The sequence below is a fragment of the Carassius carassius genome, chromosome 36 (genome assembly GCF_963082965.1).
Source record: "Carassius carassius chromosome 36, fCarCar2.1, whole genome shotgun sequence".
Lineage (NCBI taxonomy): Eukaryota > Metazoa > Chordata > Actinopteri > Cypriniformes > Cyprinidae > Carassius > Carassius carassius.
This window is the reverse complement of record NC_081790.1, coordinates 3,034,556-3,060,538: the sequence shown is the minus strand read 5'-3', so window position 1 is coordinate 3,060,538 and position 25,983 is coordinate 3,034,556. Positions and strand designations below refer to the sequence as shown.

Here is a 25,983-nt window from a genome sequence, read left to right as displayed (position 1 = left end):
TCTATAGATCTTAGATGTTTTTCTAAACAACTAGAGAATAAAAATATTCTCTGTAAAGCTTTTAAAAGATTCAAATGTATCGCAGTAGACTAAGTTGGAGATATTTATATTGCACATTGACACACAAGGTATAAATGATAAATCATAGACCACTTCACACTCCAGACTGCCAGACAGCTCAACCTAGACCACTTTAGTACACACTAAACCCCATCTTGGAAGAGCGATGGTGTCAGAGAACGAGGTTAAAGGAGATGGAAGGAAGGAGAAAGAGGGGGTGAAATGTTCACAGGCTGTGGAAAAGATAAAGCAAGAAAAAAAGAGTGTGTGAGAGAGATAGATGTGGGTTGGCTCAAAGTACAGGAAGATGGTGTGAATATTTGATGCTGATGGATCCATGTTCACTCCAGCGGAACTAACTGGATTGAAGCTGAAGTAACACACACACACACACACACACACACTGTGCTGCTCAGGTGGAAGAGTCTCATTTAGGATCAGGGCCATTTGGTCTTACATAAACGCTCATTTCTGCTTTACTGGGCGCAATCTACAGCAGCACACCTGTGTTCATTGCTCTTGATGCATTATCACCTGCCAACACACACTCACACCTGTAATTTATATCTCTGAAAACATCAAGCTTCTACTGGTCTTCATACCTTGTTCATTCATTTCCTGATGACTTTGCCACTTTAAATCATTAAAAATCAAAATGTCAAATGTCCAAAATATTTCTGGTCTGCCCTTTATCCTCAAAATTAAAAATGTTTGGAAAGTAATTAAGATTCAAATTCAGATGCACAAAAACAATCAAATTCATTTTAACGTTGATCAGTGTTGTTATAGTGAATTAAAAATAAAACTGAAATATAAAAAAATGGTTTTATTTAATTTAAATAATTGAAATTGCCGTGCCAAACTATTTTTAGTTAAATCATATGGAGAATTGAAGTACAAAAATGACTAAATTTGAAAAAGAAAAAATTAATTGAAATATAAAAAAAGATTAAAAGAAATTAAATACCTTAAAAAAGCACATAAAATGACTAAAATGTAAACAAAATTATTTTATGTATTTGAAATAAAGTTTAAATAAAATAAAAAAATAAAATGAAAAACTTTTAAATAAAAAAAATCTAAATAGAAATATATATACAAATGTAAGTATATTTATTTAAAAAATTTAATCGCATAAAATTACCAAAACTTGAAATAGTTTTAATTACAAAGGAAATTAGAAATGTTGCCTAGGCAACTAACTTAAATTAAAAAAAGCTGAAGTATTAAAATTTCTACATTATAATAATAAAGCTAAAATAAACTTTAAAATATGAAAAAGATGACAAAAGCACTTAACATAATTACAAAAAAATCATCTAAAATCTAAAATAAAATGAATTGAAAATGTAAAAAATAAACACTAATTCTAAATATTAATAAACACTATCATATTATATAAATGATACTAAAATAACACTGACGTTAAAATATTAACATTCAAATTGATGTTCAAAATAATTCACTTACAGTACTGCTAAACGTTTGCTCCTCTTTCTGTCTTTCAGGTGTAAATGCAATCTCCATGCGTCTCAGTGTTTGTATGTGGACGGCAACTTACAGTGTCAATGTGAACACAACACGACCGGACAGGACTGCCAGCGCTGCAAGAAAGGATTCAAAGCCAAGACCTGGAAATCAGGATCATATTTACCAACTCCCAACGGATCCCCCAACACATGTGAGTCAAATACCAGTGCCAAACACAACAGAAATACACATGAACCACACACACACTCTTCAAGAATAGAAAATAACCCTAATTGTAGGTATAAAATGGTTGCTATTATGAATGCAACAGCATTCTAAAATCAATCGCACCAGGTCTCCAGTGAGCGAATATCAGCTCCTCATGAATCAGATCAATCCATTTAATCATATTTTACTCCACAATGAAACAGAATTAATTATCTCTAAAAACATCCCGCACTACAGGACTCTCACATCTAAGCCCCGTCACACTGAAATCTCCTCATTATTTTCTGGGTTCAGAATTCCTCGACCGGAATTCCTCTGAGCTTCAGAGATCTTTACACTCCGACACACACACACACACACACACAGAAAGCAGACGGGCCGTTATCCAGCAGCCTGGATCTTATTTATCCCTGAAAATCTGGACAAAACGATCAGGAGTGGAAAAAAGGTAGATGAGGGCAGAGCGACAGAAGGAGAAACAGAGATGAAAATGAACACAAATGTAATTTTTCTTCCCTTCTGTACAGTATCCAAAGGGAGATTTTTTGGAACACAACATCCCTCCATTTTACCAGCAGCACTCATGATAAAATAATAATCTAGGGCAGCGCACACACACACACACACACACACACACACGGGTGAATCCAGCAGACTGCAGATCTCAACTGGCTTCACTTACACACCCGAGCGCTGCAGAGTCTTTTAGACTTCACAGACCTGTCAGCTCACAGTAAGATCAAGACTGCTGGTGTGGCGGCCCAATTCCCAGAGAACAGAGAGAGAGCAGCGCAGACGCACACCGGTGTTCCAGCCTACAAAATGTTCCCAAACACACACACGCACAGGTTCCTCTGTGGAGAAAACGGCCCAAATCTGCACTAATCACTGAACAGGAAACACTAGATCTGTTCCAAAACCTAGTGAGCTGCCTACCTAGACTTCATTCCTCTGCTTTCCTTTGGTCAGAGACACTAGAATGCCTCGATGCATTTCAACTAGCACAGCAAGATTATTTTCTTTTTAATATATGCATATATTTATTTACTATATGCTAATTCAAGTCAATGTGAAATTAATACTGACTATCCTTATTTTTCATGGAATATTGCTGTGTTTATTGTAAATCAGTGTGTTTCACTGTTTCTTAAATTTACTGCCTTCATTTGGCTAAGTTATTTTGGCCAGAATACCAAAAAAGCATTGCAGCGAGCACAGTGAAGAATCTGATTAAAAATGCTGTTTGGGTGCTTTTATAATTGATTTCAATATATGGACATATTTATTTAATATCTGCTTATTAAAGCCAACATCAAAACTGATCATTCTTATTTGCATGGAATATTGTGGTATTTATTGTAAATAAATTAGTTTGACTATTTCTTGATTATCCTGGCTTTATTTAGCAAAAAAGGCAATTTTAAAACAACTGTTTGATTATTTTATAATTCTCTAAATATATGCATGTATTTAATATATAGTATTATAATATATGCTTAGAGTCAGCATTACATTAAATTTGACATGAATGTGAATTTAAATTAATGCATCTCATGTGTATGACACTATTATGCTATCAAGCCGAAAGATGCACATGGAAAGGACTATGTAAAGAGTTTTGAAAAAGTGACCTAGTAATTGTAAAAAAAAAAAAGGTCAAAATATTTACACTGTGTGTTTGCACTTTGATATTGATATGTTAATCTTGGATTTTTTTTTTTTTTTTTTTTTAACATCCACCAGCAATGTTTCTGATATAGAATGTTCCAAATCAGTCACTGTTGATGTTCCATTTCAGTTAGGATGCTCCCTTAGAAGGCAGCTGTCTATGTAGAAAGCACTCACTAGGTTTTGGAACCAAACCCCTGACTCACACTCGCTCTCTCTCTCTCTTTCAGGTTCTCAGGCGTTGGCTGGTTCTTCTTCTGGTTCCAGTAAGTAACGAAACCCTCAACAAACGAGAGAATGGGTCTTTCATCCTCTCTCTGATATGTCAGTCATCCCTCGCTCTCTCTTTCTTCATTGTCTCTGTGCTCCATCCCTCGTTATGTCTTCTTCATTTTTCATGGGGCCGCCCGTCCTGTGGCTTTCATCATCGGCAAACCGCTGAAACTAGCCACAATTCAGTCTAACATCAGAGAGCAGGAGGAAGAGAGATAAAGGGAGATGCAGAGGAAGGAACAGAGAAGCAGGAAAGATGACGTGATTCCTTGAGGGTTAAAAATGAATAAGAAATATTAGAGATTCACTCTGAAGACACGCCTGCAGCATCACATGCACTAAACACACACAATATCAGTCCACATCTAAGAAGGGATTTCCCAGAAAACAACAGTACAGCTGGCGGCTCAATCTCAGGCACAGCCCTACAGAAATACACCCAAGACGACGGTTGAGTGTCATTTTGCCACTTGTAGTTTCAGCTGTCTTTAAGACTAGATGCTCATTATTGCTGTTATTATCATTAGGACACGAGCAGAGGATCCAAAATTCACTTTTCAAATCTTAAATCAGTGATTAACTGGCCAATGACTCACTACAGTTGCATTTGACGCTTATTGAGTGTTAATTTCGGAGCCTGGGTGTAACTCTGTGAAGGTGGAGGTAGATCGAGGATGTGTTTGTATGCATGTGAAAGACACAGACCTGAAGGATCTCAAAGCACTTAGAACTGCAGAACGGTTTACAAAACACATGCGGATTAACTCTGCCAGAAAGTTTTCTCAAACTCGCTTGGCTTTATGCGTTGTGGCGGAGCATGTTTCCAGAAATGCTGAGTAGATCCCTGCCCGTCCTGTCGCCCCGTAGTCATCGTCTAATTTTAAAACTGTCTGTGTTCCTGAGGAAAAGCACTTAGTGGAAGTGAAGCCTGGGACGCTGCGATGTCAGGACTTTAAGAGCATTTGTGTAACGTCGTAAAGATTTAAACGGCCTTCCTGTGACATGATGCTGATGCATCTGGTGCATTCAGGAAAATTAGCATGATTCAGGATGGGAGTCAACAGGAGTCACATTAGAATTAAATGAAAAGGCAAGCATAGCAGACAGAGTGTGTGTTAAAGGAATAGTTCACCCAAAAATGCACTCACTCTCAGGCCAACCAAGATTTCTTTGGAGAAATGTAGCATTCCATCACTTGCTCACCAATGGATGCCGTCAGAATAAGAGTCCAAACAGCTGATAAAAACATCACAATAATCCACAGCACTCCAGTCCATCAGTTAACATCCACTATTAAGGTGTTTTTAACTTTAAACGGAGTACTCTATCCATAATCTCTCTCCAGTGAAAAGATGTCTTCTCCGAATCAGGAGCAATGATCAAGCACTGTTTACTAGCCAAAACAGTTCTAAACAAATATGTGGGTGGATTTTAATGTGAGATTTTTTTTTTTCTGGAGGAGGCCTTATTATGGATTGTGGACCAGTATTTTAGCCAGAAACAGTTGTTTGAAGTTTAAAAAATATCTTAATGATGATTTATTTCTTACAAACATGCAGCTTTTTGCTTCTCAAGATGTTAATTTATGGATTGGAGTGGTGTGGATTACTTGTGGATTATTGTTATGTTTTTATCAGCTGTTTAGTATCTCATTCTGACGGCACCCATTCACTGCAGAGGGTCTATTGGTGAGCAAGTTATGCAATACTACATTTCTCCAAATCTGTTCCTTTGAAGAAACAAACTGATTTCGGATGGCCTGAGGGTGAATACATTTAAAGCAAATTTTCTTTTTTCGGTGAACTATTCCTTTAAGACACCACACATGGCTCTTTTTGGGCCGTGTGAATGTGTGTGTGTGGCATATGGCCCAGAGAAATCAAACTCATAGATCATGTCCATGTTTTCTCTCCCCTGTAGTCTAAGGGTTCAAGGGTCTCCCACACAGGGGGAACAACACACACACAAGCACATAACATGCACACGTCACATTTACACATACACACACGCTCAAACGTACAAGAGAGGGAGATGATATGTAGGCCAGTGTGTGTGTTCCTATTAATGTGTACTGGATGCATGTCCTTCTTCACACACACACACAGGGATTATACGTTCAGACAGGGATTACGAGGTCAGGGCGGCGAGTCTGATCCTCTGGCTGCTGGTTGGTCAGTTGGGCAAATAGCCACAAGATGTAGAACAAACCAGTACACACAAACACTACAGGAAATGACATCACAGCAAAACAGTCAGTGAATGATAAATTTGCTTTCATTCAGAAAAATGATCATGATTCAGATAAGCATTCACTTTAAGTGAATGATTAATATGATATATACGAGACACACATACATGCACACACACACACAATCATACATGATCTTTCCTCTTGTCAATCCTACATATGCATAATGACTTTGTCTCTTTATATTGTTATCTTATGAGCAACAAATAACAGGACATTATATGATAGGAAGAATAATTCGCATTTGACTATGAATGGACTGCAGTATAAAATTAGACTCTGTCTTTAGCCCTTGTGTTGCTGTAGTTTCTGCTCCAGGAGTAGTTTATTGCTTATTGTCCGTCTTTAATGCCAACAGTGACTAACACTTCAGATGAAGAATTCACTACGGCTATAACAGAAGCGCTAGCTTTGAACACAGGTGGGACAGTGTGACTCCTAAAGGCTCCTTTAGTTGTAGCGATAAGTAGTCACTAGAATATAATGTGTAGAGTAATATACTAGGTGATATGAGGTACTATGCAAGTTGCTGCATTAATGCACTAGCAGAGCTTAATGATGATGTAATGTGCCTTAATCCAACAGAGCGCCATCTGCAAATACATGAGCGCACACACATGCACGAACACATGCATACTGACAATCTGCATTAAACCGCAGCTTCATAATCTAACAGCATCTCACTTGAGACCTCTGATATTACAAATGTGCTCTGGTTAGATAAACTGATGACGCACTGGCGATGACTGAACAGACTGGCATCCTTTCTGCAGTATGCTCAGGAAATTTCAGCCACAAGTGTTTTTCTCATTCTTGACTTGTTGCACTGAACTGGAAAACGTGAAGACATTTTTATCTGAAATAAAACAATATAAATATAATAAAACTGCATGCAGTGATTTAAGGCAATAACAAAAGTAATTTAGAAATGTGTTGTTTCTAGATACTGCGTCATATTTAAAAAAAAAAAACAGTGGGCAATATCAGGTGTGCATCATTCAAAATTGAGTTTAAAAAATAAATTCCAATTCAGTTGTGGTCTTTAATGTAGCAAACAGGATGACCTGCAATTCAGATTTGAAATCTCAAAGTTTATCAAAACAAACTGAATGTTTTTAGTTTAAAAGGTTCTAAAAGACTTTAAGTTTGAAGCATGCAGTTGTAGATAGATAGATAGATAGATAGATAGATAAATTGAAAGGGAGCAAATTATTCTTAATTTTGCACATCCCTGTATGTTATGCAGTATGGTAGTACCCCATTCTGAATATTTTAATACACAGATTGAACATGAATTGAATTCATAACCGCCTCTGCAGTGCAGAATGGGATTCCAGTTGATACTAGCGCCCCTCATGTGCAAACTAAAATATTTAAAATGCAAGCTCAGCACTTTGTGTATTCCATGCTGACTCTGGTTTCTCTAACCCGTTTCTCTTACACTCACCCCGCAAATCCTATTAGATGCCCCTCCTAAACATCACGTCCCACCAGCTGAAATAGAGCATAAGGCACTTTATACAACCATGGAAGCCCTGCCCCCTGCCACACCCCCTTCTCATATTCTCAGTGAGGACACGCCCCACAAAGCCACACCCATGGAGGAGGGGTCTGTTCATGCACATATAGAAAGCAAAGGTAAGTTACGAGCACTAGTTTTTGTGTGCTAGTGTTGTTAGTATGCTATAGAAACATCTTTCAAACACTTGTTTTGGCAGTCAAAGCACTATAGCCAAGCCAAGAGCTCAGCGACTCTGCTGCCAGTAAGTCATCTACTCAAACGTACCCCTAGAGGATTGTGGGTAACGGCTCCAAAGCAGTGTGCGCAGTGGGAAATCAATGCTCAATTAGACAGTGTTTTCCCCTGTCAAAATATAGAGTGACTTTGCATCTTTCAGTGCAAAGCGGATTAGGGCAGCCTGCGAATATATAAAAAAAACAAAGAACCACCGCACACACACACACATGCTCATTGATCGAAGCGCGCATACACACCCGAGGAATGAATACTGCATGACGTTTAACGAGTGAATGAGAACTCCAGCTCAAGCTCAAATCTGAAAACGTCAAGCTGGCATGAAAAAACGGAGGGGGGTATAAAGCGCTCAGCTGAGATGCGAGACAGAGCAGCTCCTTGGATGGATTTAATAAAGGTGGAGATCTTTGAGATTCCCAGCAGGATACGGCGTACGTGTGTTGATGAAATTACAGCATGGTCGTTGTTTACACGCAGAAGTGTCTGTGTACCTCAAACAACACCAATCTGTCATTTGAGATTAATTGCTGTTTGGTTTGTCTGTTTAATATATCATATGCCACTTTTAATGTGTACTACATACACCCTTGCAACCAAATAGAAGCACACTCAGAAGGGCAGTCACTTTAGTTTGAAACTACATTCAAATTAAGAATCACATCAACAGAGCACAGACATAAATGAAACCAATAATTGTTCTTTAGATGTTTCCTTTACACTGCTGATTACATTAAATGCAAAGAAAACAAATGAGTGTAAGTGCTGCACAGAGCAGAATTTTCTACAAAAAAGCAGTAAAGATAACTAAAAAAAAAGTAGACCATTAAAATGAACACACAAAATAAGTTAATATGTAATTTATATTAATTTAAGGCCCTGTAATGCCTAAGTGACATTTCCTTCTTTTTGATAAACTACAGTTCCTCACAGACATAATCACCAACCCAAGCACTCAGGACAAAACTTGTTTCCTGTTGAAAAAGAGAGGACACACCACAGAGAAATTAACAAACAGCCCGTCAAAGGTATTGTTAAGAGTTTGGTAGAATTCTATTATTGTGGTAGATGTGGTTTTGGTGTCCTTTTCTTAACCTGTGGTTAATAATGAAAAGTGTAGTAGAGACCACAGAGGTGTTTTGTAGTCTATGGTTTCTATAGATTAAGATCATTGTGATTGAGTATAGTGTGAAAGTCCTATGATAAATGTACAGGTTGTTATTTCTGGCAATTTTGTTTGGTGTTTAATAGCTGTTTGTTATGGACAACATGTTTTTGTGTGTACATACCAATTTTGTGATTATCTGAATGATTGCATTCCCTACACCACCCCCAGTAGAGGATTCTGGGAAGGGTGAGGAGATTTCTGGGAGGAAAGAGAGGAATTCTGGGAAGCCTGAAGAAGAGACTTTTGGGCCAATGCCAGAAGTGCATAAATATCATGTTCATACCTCAATAACAGAATATCATGAACCAGTACAGAAATCTCCCGATCCAATAGTAAAACTTCACAAGCCAGGACCCGAATCTCATGAAGCAATAGTAAAACATCATGACCCAATAATGAAACCTCATCAGTCAACAATGAATCTACAAGAACCAATATTGAAACTTCATGAGCCAGTGCATAAAACTCATGAGCCAATAGTAAATCCTCATGAGGCAGTGCATAAACCTCATGATCTAATAGAGAATCCCCACAAGCCTCTGGCGAATCCTCATGAGCCAATGTTTAAATCTCATGAGCTAATAGTGAATTCACATGAGCCAGTGCATAAACCTCATGAGCCAATGGTGAAACACCATGAGCCAATGCATAAACCTCATGAGTCTATAATAAAACCACATGAGGCAATGCATATACCTCATGTTCCAGTAGTGAAAACTCATGATCCAATAATGAATCATCATGAGCCAATAATAAATTCTCATGGACCAGTAGTACATCATCATGGGTTATATCATGATCCAGTAGTGAAAACTCATGACCCAATTCATACAGCCCATGAGCCAGAGAAACCTCATGAGCCAATAGTACATCATCATGAGCCAATGCATAAAGCTCATGAGCCAGAGAAACCTCATGAGCCAATAGTGCATCATCATGAGCTAATGCATAAACCTCATGAGCCAATGGTGGAACCCCATGAACCAATGCATAAACCTCATGAGTCAATAGTACATCATCATGAGCCAATGCATAAACCTCATGAGCCAATAGTACATCATCATGAGCCAATGCATAAACTTCATGAGCCAGAGAAACCTCATGAACCAATAGTGCATCATCATGAGCTAATGCATAAACCTCATGAGCCAGAGAAACCTCATGAACCAATAGTACATTATCATGAGCCAATGCATAAACCTCATGAGTCAATAGTACATCATCATGAGCCTATGCATAAACCTCATGAGCCAACAGTACATCATCATGAGCCAATGCATAAAGCTCATGAGCCAGAGAAACCTCATGAGCCAATAGTACATCATCATGAGCCAATGCATAAACCTCATGAGCCAATGGTGGAACCCCATGAGCCAATGCATAAACCTCATGAGTCAATAGTACATCATCATGAGTCAATGCATAAACCTCATGAGCCAATAGTACATCATCATGAGCCAATGCATAAACTTCATGAGCCAGAGAAACCTCATGAACCAATAGTGCATCATCATGAGCCAATGCATAAAACTCATGAGCCAATGGTGGAACCGCATGAGCCAATGCATAAACTTCATGAGTCAATAGTACATCATCATGAGCCAATGCATAAACCTCATGAGCTAGTGCCTCATGAGCCAATAGTACATCATCATGCACCAATGCAAAAACCTCTGGAGCCAATGCCTCATGAGCCAATAGTACATCATCATGAGTCAATGCATAAACCTCATCAGCCAATGGTGGAACCCCATGAGCCAATGCAGATACCTCATGAGTCAATTTTACATCATCATGAGCCTATGCAAAAACCTCATGAGTCAATAGTACATCATCATGAGCCAATGCTTAAACCTCATGAGCCAATAGTACATCATCATGAGCCAATGCTTAAACCTCATGAGCCAATAGTACATTATCATGAGCCAATGCATAAACCTCATGAGCCAATGGTGGAACCCCATGAGCCAATGCATAAACCTCATGAGTCAATAGTACATCATCATGAGCCAATGCATAAAACTCATGAGTCAATAGTACATCATCATGAGCCAATGCATAAATCTCATGAGCCAATGGTGGAACCCCATGAGCCAATGCATAAACCTCATGAGTCAATAGTACATCATCATGAGCCAATGCATAAACCTCATGAGTCAATAGTACATCATCATGAGCCAATGCATAAACCTCATGAGCCAGTAGTGAAATCTCTTGAACCAATGTACAAACCTCATGAACCAATAGTACATCATCATGAGGCAATGCATAAACCTCATCAGCCAATGGTGGAACCCCATGAGCCAATGCAGATACCTCATGAGTCAATATTACATCATCATGAACCAATGCATAAACCTCGTGAGTCAATAGTACATCATCATGGGCCAATGCATAAAACTCATGAGTCAATAGTACATCATCATGAGCCAATGCATAAACCTCATGAGCCAATGGTGGAACCCCATGAGCCAATGCATAAACCTCATGAGTCAATAGTACATCATCATGAGCCAATGCAGATACCTCATGAGTCAATATTACATCATCATGAGCCAATGCATAAACCTCATGAGTCAATAGTACATCATCATGAGCCAATGCATAAACCTCATGAGTCAATAGTACATCATCATGAGCCAATGCATAAACCTCATGAGCCAGTAGTGAAATCTCTTGAACCAATGTACAAACCTCATGAACCAATAGTACATCATCATGAACCAATGCATAAACCTCGTGAGTCAATAGTACATCATCATGAGCCTATGCATAAACCTCATGAGCCAATAGTACATCATCATGAGTCAATGCATAAACCTCATCAGCCAATGGTGGAACCCCATGAGCCAATGCAGATACCTCATGAGTCAATAGTACATCATCATGAGCCAATGCATAAACCTCATGAGTCAATAGTACATCATCATGAGCCTATGCATAAACCTCATGAGCCAATAGTACATCATCATGAGTCAATGCATAAACCTCATCAGCCAATGGTGGAACCCCATGAGCCAATGCAGATACCTCATGAGTCAATATTACATCATCATGAGCAAATGCATAAACCTCATGAGTCAATAGTACATCATCATGAGCCTATGCATAAACCTCATGAGCCAATAGTACATCATCATGAGCCAATGCTTAAACCTCATGAGCCAATGCATAAACCTCATGAGTCAATAGTACATCATCATGAGCCAATGCATAAACCTCATGAGCCAATGCATAAACCTCATGAGTCAATAGTACATCATCATGAGCCAATGCATAAACCTCATGAGCCAATAGTACATCATCATGAGCCAATGCATAAACCTCATGAGCCAGTAGTGAAATCTCTTGAACCAATGTACAAACCTCATGAACCAATAGTACATCATCATGAGGCAATGCATAAACCTCATCAGCCAATAGTGAAACCTTATGACTCGATATTAGAATCTCATGGACACATACCAACAAAGACAAAAAGTGAATCTCATAAACCAGTACCACAGTCAGAGACAATGCATGGATCTGTGCTGCCAAAAGTAGAGACCGTTTCATCAGTACACATGCCACATGAATCAGGACCAAAACATGAGGATATAAAGTCAGTACTAAAGAAACCAAAGGAGTCGGAAGGAAAGACAAATGGAGAGGAGGACGGATCTCATACAAACACAGCTGTTGGAGGTATGGCTCAGCTGATAGTTTCAAACGGCCTGTAGTACAGAATATAGTATAAACCTGTGGATTGCTCAGTTCTTCTCTTTGCTCGTCTAGACCCACACAAACACTCAGAAGAGCATGGTAAAGGAGATGGTGAAGTAAAACACATTCATAAGTGGGAGAGAGAAGATGAAGAGAATAAAAAAGGTATCCATGGTGTGAGGTCAATTTAGAGCACATTGTGTGGCTAGTTAAGTCTGTGTATGCATAGTAGTCATTAGAATCCATATTATCATGGAGCTTCATTAGCTTCTGTAGCCTACCTCTTTAGACTGTGTGTTTGTGTGTGTGTGTGTGTGTGTGTGAGTGTATATATATATATATATATATATATATATATATATATATATATATATAGTGTATATGGTTGGTAGTAATTTATGGTTGGATAACTGGAGATTTGCTTGTCATAGACTCGATTTGCTTTGTTTGTCATAGTAGGAACCTAGACCTAGATTTAGAAAATATTGTAAAAAATAAGACTTTTCATTCTCCGAAGCTCTTCTGAAGTTCTTACTATCTGGAGGGCAACAGACTGTACAGCTAAAAGGCATCATATATGACGACTTCAAAGGTGAGAAAGAAATAAATATGAGCTGAGAAAAGGTAGAAAGAGATTTCAAAGTACAATGTCACAGTATTTAAAAGAATGAGGAAACATTCTAGAAAAAAGATTTTAATATTCTAGATTCTAGAACCTTTGACTCAAATGGGTTCTAGAGCTCACCATGGGTTTTTTAGTCTCTAGAACTATAGTTAATGTGTTGTGTGGAAACATGAGTTGTTTAGAAGCACTAAATAGATCTACTCAGAAAGTTATAGTGTTTCTGAATTAATTAAAAATTTATGTTTAGCATATGTCATGCTGCCGCCTTTTTTTTAATGAATCAAGGAGAGTTATAGAACACAGTATACTAGAGAATTTTCCAATAGACCTTTGTCAGGGTACCATGACATTGTAGAATTTTTGTTGTTGTTGTTGTTTTTTTTGTGGTATTTTTGCCTTTCTTGTGTCAGGACAGGTCAGAATTGACAGAAACTGAAGTGTGAGAGAGAGGGGGCAGGATTGGAAAATTTCCTCGAGTCATGATTCGCACACGGGACGCCCATGGTGTAACAGGCTATCAGCGCAGTCATATTTACATTTTGACAGGAATAAATTAAAAAAGAAGTCTGTGCAGGATAGAAGTGACCAAACAATTGTCAACTGACCAAACATCTTTCCAAAAGACTTTCAGTAGAAAAAAAATTATTTGTGATCTAGATCTTCATACAGCACATGCTCTTTTAAGTTCTATAAAAGCTCAATAGAGGCACAGGTAAATGTGAAGAGTCCTAGAACATGTTTCAGTGGAGATGTGAATGAATGGTTAGTACTTTAGAAAGATCTAGAACAAGTGATGTTTAGAGTTCAGAAACTAGACTTGCTGAGTTTGATGTTTCTCAGCATTCTAGTGTTCTAACTTTCATTAATCCCTCCATCCCTGCTTCTCTCTATTATGTGTGATATAAGGTTTGTTGTGATAAGCGTGTGTGTGTGTGTGTGTGTAACTCTCATTTATATTTCATTGATTTGCCTGCTCCTATGTGCTGAGACAGGCTCTGTGCTGAGTTCTTGTTCTCTAGCTTTTAAAGTGTACATAAATATTTGAAAGACACGTCTAAACTGATAAAAAAAAATTCTGAAATAGCTAAGAATTCCTTAAGCTGAATAAATGGTCTGGTTAATATGCATTTGTAAAAGTTTACTTGTATATTAAATACCATTAGATTTTGGTAGGGGTGGGCGGATCGATCTAAATTTCGATAGTATCGATGCCAGCACTGGTATCGGATCGATACAATTGTAATTGAATCGATATTTAAAGTTAAATATCTCTCCTCTTTATACTTTGCTCGTGTCTTCTATCTATACAATCCTGAGAAAACGCTGCTTTCACATCCTGGCCCACTTTTCCCTCCCAACTCCTCCCCCTCCTGCTGCTCTGGTGTGATTCGTTGTTGTGTCGTCACGTGACTCACTGACACAACGTGCTGAGGAGCATCGAACTGAGTGAGCAAAGCTGATAGCACATTGAATGAGAGATCAGGATGGCCGAGAGGAAGAGAAGCGTTGTGTGGAACTATTTTACGGCACTAAATTATAATACTGCAACTTGAGATACGTGTAAAAAGAGCATTCGATACTGTGGCAACACTACAAACCTATACGAACACTTAAAACAAATGACAAGGAAAATGCTGAGTTACAAAATGCTGTTCTTCAGTAATAATTGTGTGCACTTTATTTCACTTGCTTTTAAAACCAGAAAAAAGGGAGAGATTTTTGTTATTCTTTATTTTTTTTTTAAAAAGTCTGTAAAGAATTCATTCTACAGTGCCTAATAACTAATAATTTTGTGGACTTCAATACATTAATAAAAAAATATTGCCTAAAGAATTGATCATTCATTCACCTCAGAAATAATGACATACTGCTCTCCCCTACACAAAAGTATTTTGGTATCGGTATCGGCAATACTGACCCTATATGTATTTGGTATCGGATCGATACCAAATTTTACAGTATCGCCCACCACTACATTATGGTTGTGCCTTTAATTGTACTCAAACTGACACATACAGCAACTGCCACATCAGGAACATTAGAATTATCTATACAATCTTAACTATGTTTAAATGGTTAATTGTTTTTTTTTTAAAGAACTGTATTTATTTGAAATAGAAATATTTAGTAATTTTCTAAATGCCTTTACTGTCCATTTTGATCAATGCATCCTTGCTCAACAAAAGTAATACTTTCTTTCAAAAAATACATCTTACTAGCCTACACCTCCACTTTCTAGAACCTCGTGTTTGTCGCGTTGAGGTCAAAGTGCTGTGTAACGCTTGGCAAGAATTGGGTCAGATTCTCAAAAAGGAGCGACACTGAATGTGGTTCATTGATGCACTAGACACTGGTTCACTGTGAGTAACAGTAAGAAACAGGACAGGTGTGAATGGGAACTGGGAGAACCCCAGCAGTTTGATCTGCTTCAGAAGACGGAGAAACAGCTGTTTTAGAAACACATCTGTCATCAGATTTCCCAACATCCCTGGAGCACACATACAGATACACAAACATACACACGTGCACGAGGTGTGGGAAAGACTCCCATAAGAGTGTGTGAGATATCGCCCTGTCAGCAACACACACAAACACCCACACACACATCTTCACTCCAGCCGTCGATACTTTGGGCGCAGCAGGAAAGACACAAAGTGAAGCAAAATAGCATTGAATTGATTCAGCACTGAGATTGATTTAGTCTGAATGTCATACTCTTAACATTCACAACACAACACTTCCTAGTCCACCCAGAGCATTTAAACTAAACTGCAAAAAATGGAATGGAATTTTTCAAATCATCATGATTATGATGTCATAAGCTCATTAACATACCCCGCCCACATTTACTAATTACTGTATTCAGCAGCTTGACTGACATTTTGCATCCCATTTCATCTCATTATCTCAAAACCCAGGAAATATTTTCTCTCTTTTAACCCTTCTTTACTTTAAAGTGTAAACAGTTGACGTCTCTCTCTCTCATTGTCAGATTGTGAATGTAACGGACACTCGAATCGCTGCAGTTACATCGACTTCCTGAACATAGTCACATGTGTGAGCTGCAAACACAACACGCGTGGTCAGAACTGTGAACACTGTCGCATGGGCTTCTACAAAAACACCTCTGCAGAGCCTGATGATGAGAATGTGTGCATCGGTGAGTAACAGTATACGTTTTAAATCTGAAATGTGCACAAATGTTGTGCAAAATAAATTAAATCACTGGCTCGAGCAATATCTTAAACAGTAAGAATGGTACAGGTTCAGTTCCCAGATGCTAGAACTAATAAGAAAGGTCTTCAATACAACCCGTCAAAATAAAAGTTGAATTTCACTTTAAGAAATTATGACAGAAATACAGAACCATTTTACATTACAATGTTCTTCTCAAAGTCATTTTTTTAAACCTCTTTTGTGTAGGTTTGTTTTTCAAAAAATTTAAAAGAACAAAAACATTTATTTGATCACATTTTAAAAGATTAATTAAATAGTTTTTTAAAGATTTGATATGATTACCACCTTTTCTGATAATGTGTACAAAATCAGGTAAAATCAAAACAGTATTTCTGAATGAATAAATATCACAGCACTATTATAGTATTTTTTTAAAAATTAATTAATTAGACATGCTTTTTAATTAATACAATTTGATTAAACCATTAAAACATAAAAAACACTGAATTGGGGATAATTTAAAAATATATTTTTTTTTATAGGGCCCAAAAGGTTTTTATTACAGTTTTTTTTTTTAATAAGTTGTTTTTGTATTGTATAAGTTTCATATTTTTAATTAATTAGACATACATTTTGATACCTTTTGAAACTGAATGTAACCATTAAATGAAATCCAGAAAAATTTTAACAGGGATAAAATTAATCCTGAAAATTAAAAATAATAATAATAATAATAATAATAATTAGCAAACAAAATAGAATTTGTGAAAATATAAAACAGAATATGAGAAAAATAAAACTTTTATTGCATATTTTCATACATGACCTTAATATAATTGCAGTGTCACAGTTATTTATTGACAATAACTGCAGAGTGAACCATATTTGATGAAATTGAAATAATTACAATTACAACACAAAAAATTACTTTGGTTGCTAAAAGACACTAAAAGCAATTCAGCAAAAAAATGCCTCAGATTTTGAGCATTAATCTTTAAAGAGCACCTGTCCCAGACAGGAAATCCCTCTAATTGAAACAAAAAGAGACACACTTGGAAAAAATACTAAGGGTGTAATCAGTAAAAAGAAATACACAGACAACTGAATAAAGAAAAAAATGCAAGATGAAACAAAACTGCGTCGGACTCCACGGTCAGCAAAGTTAAACTGCAACATTATCATCCTGAGAGCATCACATTAGAGATTCCCAGCGGTCCTCAAATAAACTTCCAGAAATAAACCCGGATGTGACAGCTCTTATATCAGCACGATGCTAAGAGTACCAGGATGGAGAAGGAAGTCCATCTGCTGCATGAGGAGGCAGGCCGCGGTGTAAACGAAAGGGTGCTGTGAAGTCAGCACAAATGAACTCGCCCTCATCGGGGGTGTGTGCCAGGTGCGAACATGGCACAGGGTCAACACCAAGATCTCCACGAGGAGAACATTTATCTCATCCTGAGCTCACAACAGCACTGAGTTTACACTATCTATTTTCAGGAGTTCTCACCGAAGTGCAGTAATTCATTCTAATGCAGTTGCCTGCAGCCCATTGCAAAAATACTGATGTGTATAAAAATATCAGTAGATAGTTTCTAAAAATAAGAAAACATCAAATTGATTCATTTGCTACTACCTTACACTATAAAAGTGATGCAATACGTTAGATCTTCAAGCAATATAAAATACTTGTGAGATTACAAAGGTTAGCATCATCCTGGTTCCCTCGACACAAACCAATAGGATTTGTCCATCTTCTTTTATTTATTGCAGAAAATTCATAAGTGTTCATCATGATAATCTTCAGGGTTTCTGCAGGTTTATGAAAGCAAAGTACATTTATCAAAATCTTTATGAGACCAAGTCAATAATATTTAAGGAATGCATTGAAGGGAACACACATCTTGATTTAAGGATGTTTAGAATTGTATTATTTTTTCTTCTTTTTTTTGTGCAGTGTATGCAAAACTTAAAACATATTAAGACATTTTAAGGCCTAAATCGTGGAAGGGCATATTAAGACCTTTTTAAACACAGAACACAACTTTTTTAAACACAATTTTACAAATTTAGAAACCTAAATACAAGTGCCAAAACTCTGCGTTTGTACCTTATTTCAGCTATTTACACAAAAGAATCTGATTTCATGATGATTGAATTGGAAATGCTTCTGCCCAGACAAATACATCGTCCCTACAGCACTCCCAAACCGAGCTATGTTTAGTTAACCAACCAGCTGGGAAATGTGGTTGGGTCGAGTCAGTTTTTTCTTGCACTCTTTGTTGATATTTTTGTAAACAGTTCACAAAATGCATAAAAACTAAGCTGTACCACCAACATTTACAATTGCAATTTATGACGATTAATGCAATTTTCTTGAGTTTAAAGACATTTTCAAGTGTTTCCTATTGTTCACTTAGATATAGTGTGAAGCAAGTTCATTCAACTTAATAATACGATCTTTCCAACATAAAACTGAACTGTTGCTCAATATTAGATGGTCGACTGATATATCGGCTGATATTTGGGATGTTTATTTTGACAGCACTATAACACCAGCATCTGAATGCACAAAACTCCTATTCTTCATCTTCATTAGTTTATCGCCATATTGTTCATCAGCCACCCTGCTCTGTAAGATATCAGCAACGGCCATCAAAACATCCACTTTGGTCGCCCACTTCTCAATACAAACAAATAGCATACCTTATTCTTTCGAACCACAGAAAAGCAACTACACAATAAATATGCACTAAAGTGACATTTTTATGAATAAATATAATAAATAAAAAAGGTGCATGCAAGAAAACTGAGTCATATGTGTATAGCAACATTAACGCATGCAGAACTGACAACAGAAACACAAAAAACAATTAAATAAAAAGGAAACCACTGAGCCTTTTTGACACATGTAATGTTTTAAAAGTTCAACCTTTTTCCCCCTAACTATTTCTCGCTCTTTCTTTTCAGAGTGTAACTGTAATACGATGGGCTCATTGCACGACCGCTGTAACGGTACCGGCTTCTGTCAGTGTAAAGAAGGCACTACCGGAGTCAAATGTGATGACTGTCTCCCCGGTTACTATTGGAAACAGGGCTGTTTCGGTAAGTACCTCCCAGATTCATTAACCACTTCCTAATCAGACTTCATTCAACTCTCCAATCAATGTCAAAGTGTGCAATTGCCTCTCCATTCTCCTCAGTCAATTTCAAGTTGAAATCAGATATTAATTGGCTCAGTCATTTACAAGGCTTTTGTTTCCAAAAGCAGTTTGAAATAAAAGTTGCCGTGCAAATAATATATTTAGCTTGCAGTCACTTTTGAATGACAGAGAAAGGAGAAAGATGGTTAAAGGAATAGTTCACCCAAAATGAAAATTTGCTCACCTTTAGGACATACACGATAAAGATGAGTTTGTTTCTTCATGAGAATTTAGAGAACTTGAGCATTGCACCACTTGCTCAGAAATGGATCCACTGCAATGAATGGGTGCCGTGAGAATGAGAGTCAAAACAGCTGATAAAAACATCACAAGGATCCACATCACTCCAGTCCATCAATTCATGTCTTGTGAAGCCAAAGGCTGCATGTTTGTAAGAAACAAATCCATCAAGATGTTTTTAACTGCAAACAAGCCTATAATCCATAATATTGCTTTCTCCAGTGAAATATTCATCTTGTCTGAATCAGAAGAGAAATATGCACTGATCAAGCACCGTTTACCATCAACCAGCAATGTCACATTTTGACACCAGACTACTAGTACTTTTTGTTTAAAATAATTAGCATGTTTCTGATTCAAATATTGGAATTTGTTCCAGGTTGTGTAGCACAAAAAAGGGGTGTGGTCTCATAATAAAAAGGGGTGGGATTCATTTGATTTGACAAGAGTCTGACCCCTTATCACGACGCATTAGATATTTACCGCACATCAAAACAGCATATTACTGGTGTCTAATGGGTTTGGCTGTCTGTGCATTCAACTGATGAGCTGCCATGCAGATTATAAGCAGCCCTTTTTCATTGGAAACTGGTTTGTGGAGTAATGATCACATTTGTACCTGGATTCCCATGGTGATTTTAGAAACCCTGCGCACAGCGTTTTCCCCGTGATCTATCTTTAAGATGAAACAGGCCCATGGCCAGAACCGCTAGCACAGTGAGAAGGGAAAACAGGAGAATCCATTAGGGACAGACTTCGGGAGCTGGATTAGTCACTTTCTTCAGATTAGTTTGTTTTGTTCTTGGGTTAAGTGGATCTGCATGCAGTGAGTACTCACTGGCTCTAGTAAATACAGACCGTTTGGTTAATAAAGTAAGTTTTTACATAGTTTAGGCAAGTCTTTCAGAGCTTTTTTTTTACAATCTCATGACCTTTTCAATTTTGCAAAAAAAAAAAAAAGACCATTTAAGTCTTCACAAACACTCTTTTTCAGGGTTATGTTCAGAATGGCACACTTCAAGCTTCAAGCTGGCCTTTCTCTCACACACACACACACACACACACACACTCATTGTTCACTGCTGAGACAGTTCGGGGTCAGGTGTGCAGCACCTGGTCTCATTAGTACCCAGACTTCTGCGACCCATTGTGGCTTTTAATGACACCATACGCCCATGTTAAATATGGCACAGATACAAGCCACTAAGCGAATGATCGTGGCTCTGTGTGTGAGAGAGAGGCACTGCACTACACTACCGACCAAAAGTTTGGAATAATTTAGATTTTGAAACATTTTTGTAAGAAGTCTCTTTTGGTCATAAAAATATCAAATTGTGTATATATATATCTATAACTCTTATCAAGCAATTAAAAGGCACAATAAAAACAGTCCACATTCTGCACTACATTCCAAGTATTCTAAAGCAGAGCATTGATATACAGTATGAACTGATATCAGACATTAAACTTTAGTGAAATTTAAGCTGTCCCTCTATGTAAAAGAGATGTGAAAAAGTATAATCTACAAATTATAAATCCCCCGTGATTCACAACCTGAAAAAAAAGAAAACTGCAAATCAGCGCATTCAAATGATTTCTGAAGGGTCATTCAATGCTGAAGACTAAAAATAAATTCTATAAATCTTTTAAATTGTAATAGTATTTTACAATATTACTGTATTTTTTATCAAATAAATGCAGAGAATAAAAAAAAAAAGTTAATTTTCCAAACTAGTCTTCGAGAAAAATGGTGTATTTGCTTGAACATAACATAACATGTATATAAATGTTTCCTCATGTTCTCCACAGCGAACGTGTGTGACGATGAGTTACTCTTGTGCCAGAACGGGGGGACGTGTGTTCAGAATCAGCGCTGTAGCTGTACGCCGGACTTTAAGGGTGTTTTGTGCCAACAGTCGCGCTGCGACGGAGGCAAAAAGTGCAACGGTGCCAGTGCACTCACACTGAGCCTGGCACTTCTGCTCTGCCCGCTCCTCGCCACCCTGCTGGGCTCCACCGCCTCCTGAGAGACTCCTGCTTCCCCACCAGCGGGCACCGAGAGGGCCTCAGGGTGCAGAACACCCTGCAGGACAACAAGAACGAGAAACAAAGACTCTGGAGGAGCTGGAAATCAATGGAACTCAAAATGTGCGCCTTACATATACGCTGAGGACAAATAATACCAAAAACACATACACTACAAACACACAATATCAACAAGAAGTCAGCTTCTTGTGCAATAGCTGCGAAATGTAATAGAAACTGCACTTCCTTCACTCTGATTGGTCTATGTAGGGGGCGTGTCCTCACAGTGATCAGAGATTAAATGATGTTTTCAGGAAAGGTCCAGCTTCACGTTTTTTTGTTTTTTTTACACTCCCTTGCTGCAGTTTTTAACATTCAGATGTATGTAACGAGCGCTCACTGTTATTCGCTAAAAAGCAAAGAGTATGATATTATCGCGATATTTGTTATATCATGACTATTTAAGATTTTAGGCACTGTACTCCTGGTGGTTATAGGAATGTCTGTCGGCACAGTTAGAGGTCATTGGTATTTACGAAGTATTTGGGACATGAACACACTATTCAACTCGCAAGAGAAGATATCTATCTTATCAAACGGAATTATTATAAACCCACATTATTTGACTATTTTTGGTAGAGAATATTTTTTGTTTTGGATCTATATAAGAGGCAAAAGGTTTTATTACACTGTAAAGTTTACATCACACTATAGTACGAGAGTCTATAAAGTAGAGTTTACACTGTCAGGTATTACAGAGGATGAATTTACGCACTAAATGTACCAAACAGAATTTATTTATTAGATGGCAAACTCTACTGAAATGTATGGGATGGGGTTTATTACACTTTATGGTGAACAGATTTACAAAACAAAAAGAACTGATTGAAATTTGATGACACTGTAAACATTACAGTAAATGTGACTGTTACTTGGCCATGTTTGAGTTGTTTCTGTGTGGATCATTTCTTTAGCACCACATAAAATTACAATTCGTAATAAAACATTTAAAAACACATAATTTATGCACTGTAAGAAATAAATATGCTTGTATTGTAAGATAAACAATATTACTGTAAAAGGGAATAAAAAGGGTTTTCTTCACTATAAAAGGAAAGTAAAAACCTAAAATTATTAACAGTAATGGCATGAAAGAGAATAAAGAGCGTTTATGTACATGAGGGTGTAACTGAGTTCTTTTTTAATATTGGTATGTTTTGATATCGTCCTACAGATTAGAGTAATTTCATCAATAACAATATGTAATATTGTACATGAAATATTTCATCAAACAGCTAATAATACCACAAAAAACTCATTGGTGTTTATGCTGTTGTTTTCCCTCCAAGATGATGTCACTTCCTATCGGATGATGTCATTAAGGAAATGGCTTTTGTTAGTTAAAAGCAATTTACAAAAGATTAAGAGTATAGAAAGTGATATTGGAGAAAAAGTTAAAAATATTATTTCTTACTAATTAAACAGATCTAATTTTATTTGAAAAAAGGGGGGGGGGGTATTCGTTAGTTTAGGACTTTACAAACTAGTGCAGCACAAAGGACATTAAAAAAATTGCAACATGCACTTAAACCACAAAGGTCAAATTATTTACAATTGACTTAATTTATTATTGCAACTACAAAAGCTAATATGTCAACTTATATGATTTTCATCATTCAAATATACTGTATAATTGATAACAAACAAAACCAAGAAATGTTTCCAAGAAATGGCATTTTGTTCTTAATAACTTGATTTTAAAAGGGGAAAAAAATATTTCTTAATTGATTGTCTTGTTTATCATTTTTACAAGTTAGTAAAGAACAAGCAATGACAAAAATTGCTGCATGCACTTAAACCAGCAGGCAAAATGATTTAATATTAATTTCATTATCTTATTGTGACTACAGAGGTATCTAATATGATTTCTATCTCTAAAAAGTTATTTCATCCACTATATTAAGACAGCATGGTACGAGGGACCCAATCAAATCTTCTACTGGCTCTTATTTTGCAGTTATAGAGGAACCCAGAGAGAGTTTTATATTTACTTTACGGTCACCGGCTTTATGAAATATCTGAAAATGACACCCGAGCCAGTGAGACAACAAACAGGACGCTGCTCCAATAATGTAAAATTACAACAAAAGCCAGATTCCAGGCCTTGCTGACCTGGCATCTTCCTGATGAGATAAAAATGCTGCGTCACGTCACAGTAGAGTGTCCTGCACCTGAGAGGATCAGCGGGCATTGATTACCTTCCTCAGAATATCAATAGTGCACACAGGGTGGATACGTCTTTATGAGTGCAAAGCTTCATTCTCACCACCTTTAGATAGAAACATGATTAGAATCAAACAAACAGGTCATAATAGGTGACCGTGGGAAAGAGAGTGGCTAAATTACCTTAACACATAATGATTTTAAACAACTGCAAATAAATAATGGCATACACCATTTAAAATAAACTTACTGCAAATGTAGGTAAATGTTAAAAATACCATCTCTCTATCATGGTTCCACCATAAAAACTCCTCTAACAACACAAATAAAAACTGCATTTTACAGGATAATATAAGATTGAAATTAACTGCTGAGATTTGAGTCTTACATTTTTTCTGTGTGCATCTCTAAAGGTTTCTACTGAAGGTTTTTGGCCACACATTGTGTGGACTGCACAGTTCTGTTTTAGGGAGTATAATATACAGTTGCTTGGCCCTGAAACTGGGGCATGGCAGACTGGTGTAAACCTAGAAACATTGCGACCCCTAGTGGTGCAACAGACACTGCACATTTTACTACCACTACCCTCAATTTAAAAACGTGTTTCTTCCCTCTCCTAAAGTTATCTTTATTGTTACACACAGGGTTCAAATCTGTGCAGGTCTATTTATTGTTTCTATTAAACAGCTCTGGTTTGAAGACTGGAACAGCTATGAATATTTCCATCAGAAAACATTTCTCCACTTCTGTGAATTTCTGGGAGCTTGAAGAAGGATCGGTGTCATCATATTGTAAACCAGTCATGGAGACTGAGCTTCTCTAGTTCAATCCGCTGCTTTAGGTCAAACATAAGACAGAGACAAATAATATGCATTCTATGCAGAAAGAAGAGAGAGATGTCTGATTATTTCATAAAAAGTTCCATTTAAACTCTACTCTGTATTCTTAAGATTTATAATTGTCTTTTGCTGAAGTGAAGATCTCACCTTTTGACAAGCCATCTTTGGCCCAGGTGTTACTGTTAATCTTTTCCAGGTCTTTTATTTTTGGGAAATCGCCACACAGCAATACAAACAAGAGGACTTAATCAGGATGCCATATTGAATATTACATGGATGAAAACTAGGCTGTTTTAGGGATAGTTTTTTTTTTTCAGTGTGGCACGCACATTATAAAAGTCCTAAATCATGTCGTATTTGACAAAATACAGTTCACAACTTTTTTTTTTCAGCAATCCTTATGTTGAAAAAACAGCACAATCTATTGAACACTCAATATTTTAGATAAGGTTACGCTATAGTTCACCATTTACCAATAAAATCAAAGCCAAAATGTGTGATTGTTTGCAGGCATCTTGGCTTTTTTTGTTCAACCATTTAAGTCTAATTTTTGTCACCCGAAGCTTCTTGACTTCAGATCTTAACACAATGACCACTACCTGTCTATATTACATGGCCAAACAGCCGTTCGTTCAGATTACTAATACTAATAATGCATTTGGCATTTGTGTCTCTTAATCACATGGTTGTTGTCATTTTACAAAAAGCAACAAGCCACTTGAGACCAAGACAGATTTTAGAAGACACTTTACACCAATACAATAAAACCATTGTCTTGAGGGGCTTATTGCACTCATTACAAATAAATATTAAAAGATTGAGATGAGGTGTTGATCCCTATGTATTTTAAGGAAAGATTATCAGAATTGATTGTTTAAAAATACAACAAACCTTAAGGGTGGTGGTACCATGGTACAGATGGTGACGCAGTTGTGGGTCAAAATATGCAATGGTACTGATTGATTAACATCCATGTGCCATAGTATTCACCAATTTCAAGTATTTGTATAGATTTTAAATGAGGGTAAAAACAGACTACCATGATATGATTTAGTGGATCCACTCACATCACAAGAATAATAGA

General features: G+C 37.0%; 1 protein-coding gene across 1 annotated transcript in view; it reads left to right on the top strand.

Moving 5' to 3' along the window:
• The window catches only part of LOC132116925 (netrin-G2-like), a 72,501-nt gene extending 50,629 nt beyond the window's left edge, over positions 1-21,872 (top strand). The window contains exons 4-8 of the mRNA XM_059525825.1: positions 1,569-1,741; positions 3,657-3,692; positions 16,188-16,355; positions 19,340-19,474; positions 21,622-21,872. Coding sequence (XP_059381808.1) covers positions 1,569-1,741; positions 3,657-3,692; positions 16,188-16,355; positions 19,340-19,474; positions 21,622-21,839 — 730 coding nt within the window. The 3' untranslated portion in view covers positions 21,840-21,872. The remainder of the gene's footprint in view (positions 1-1,568; positions 1,742-3,656; positions 3,693-16,187; positions 16,356-19,339; positions 19,475-21,621) is intronic.
• The last annotated feature ends 4,111 nt before the right edge of the window (positions 21,873-25,983 follow it).